This window comes from Aricia agestis, chromosome 18 (genome assembly GCF_905147365.1).
Source record: "Aricia agestis chromosome 18, ilAriAges1.1, whole genome shotgun sequence".
Taxonomy (NCBI): Eukaryota; Metazoa; Arthropoda; class Insecta; order Lepidoptera; family Lycaenidae; genus Aricia; species Aricia agestis.
In genome coordinates this window covers 4,977,208-4,978,472 of record NC_056423.1, presented here as the reverse complement: position 1 = coordinate 4,978,472, position 1,265 = coordinate 4,977,208, and the positions used below count along the sequence as shown (strand labels likewise).

The 1,265-nt window shown below is 34.9% G+C and overlaps 1 protein-coding gene across 1 annotated transcript; it reads left to right on the top strand.

Annotated features, from left to right (window-relative positions):
- Positions 1 to 454: 454 nt before the first annotated feature.
- Positions 455 to 1,011, top strand: LOC121735857 (short coiled-coil protein homolog). The gene is made up of 2 exons (XM_042126822.1): positions 455 to 784; positions 860 to 1,011. Exons 1-2 carry the CDS (start codon positions 520 to 522, stop codon positions 1,000 to 1,002), a joined length of 408 nt encoding a protein of 135 aa, XP_041982756.1. The 5' UTR covers positions 455 to 519; the 3' UTR covers positions 1,003 to 1,011.
- The last annotated feature ends 254 nt before the right edge of the window (positions 1,012 to 1,265 follow it).

The following is a 1,265-nucleotide window of genomic DNA, read 5'->3' as shown; positions in this document are numbered from 1 at the left end:
ACAATAATTTACTATACAAACCATAAATTAGTAATATTTGAACAAAGATACTGAGCACTGAACTACTGAGTACTGACCATGTCATTCTCATTAGACGTCATTTTTCCTATAATATATACCTACTGTTCACCAGACACGTCTAGTTTAATTTTGTGCATACAGCATACTGAATTGACTGATTAAATTAAGTACCTATTTTACAAAATGTAACGTTATCAAAGAACATATATTTACCGTCATAAATCCTATTTACCGTTATAACATTTACCGGTATTATTTCCAATTTTTACCGTAGCCGAAGTGCCATTATAAGAAAAAAAAAGACATCTATCAGTGCTGTCAGCTGTCAACGTGGTGTCAATTGTCATTATTTGTTGTGACTGTGGGCGCTGGTGAATCTGGCAACTCCTAAATGGGGAGGCTTACGCCAAAAGAAGAAGAAGAAGAAGAATTTTATTTCTATTGATCGACCTAATTTGTTTAAACTTTTCCTCTATAATATTAACATTTAAACGTAAAATGTCTTCAATTATTCAAAAATGTAACGACGATAACATTCCACTAGCTGACGACGACCCCCAAGTTATTATAAACGACGAAGTCGACAACAATCGTTTTGATCATGGACGCTCAATGGATTCTTTGCCGAGCTCCTACACTGGAGGCTCCTCCAGCCCTGGGCTAAACGGCCCTGCCAGTTTTGACCCCGATTCTGGCATTGATGAGCAGGAGGAGAAAGCGCGCTTAATATCCCAAGTACTTGAACTACAGAACACGCTAGATGGTAATTGTTGTGATAAAGTTCTTTGTTTAGAATTTCCGTTGTTTCATATATTCTTATGTTTAATTTATTTCGCAGACCTGTCCCAAAGAGTCGACTCTGTGAAGGAAGAAAATTTGAAGTTGCGCTCAGAAAACCAAGTACTAGGACAATACATAGAAAACCTTATGTCAGCCTCCTCAGTATTCCAATCTACTTCACCTAATGGAATAAAAAAGTGAACATTATATTATAGGAAATAATTTTACTGCTTTTAACAAGTCTTTGCACAATGTTTCTGTATTATGCTGATCAAGAAGTTATTCGATCTCAAAAATTTAATAACTCTCATGAAATTAACAAAGAAGGGACTTTACAGAATCAAAAAAGAGATAAAAGGAAGAGCATGCAATGCATTTGATCCAATATATTTTTACAGAAAAATACCACCCTTATGCATAAACAGAATTAGTAGTTGTAACATAATTTATAGCTTGAGAAGCCT

What these genes read in the sequence shown, in the direction of transcription:
- LOC121735857 (XM_042126822.1), top strand. Translation starts at nt 520, where the DNA reads ATGTCTTCAATTATTCAAAAATGTAACGACGATAACATTCCACTAGCT. An exon ending in ACTACAGAACACGCTAGATG is followed by an intron (nt 785 to 859) that starts GTAATTGTTGTG and finishes TTTATTTCGCAG; the next exon opens with ACCTGTCCCAAAGAGTCGAC.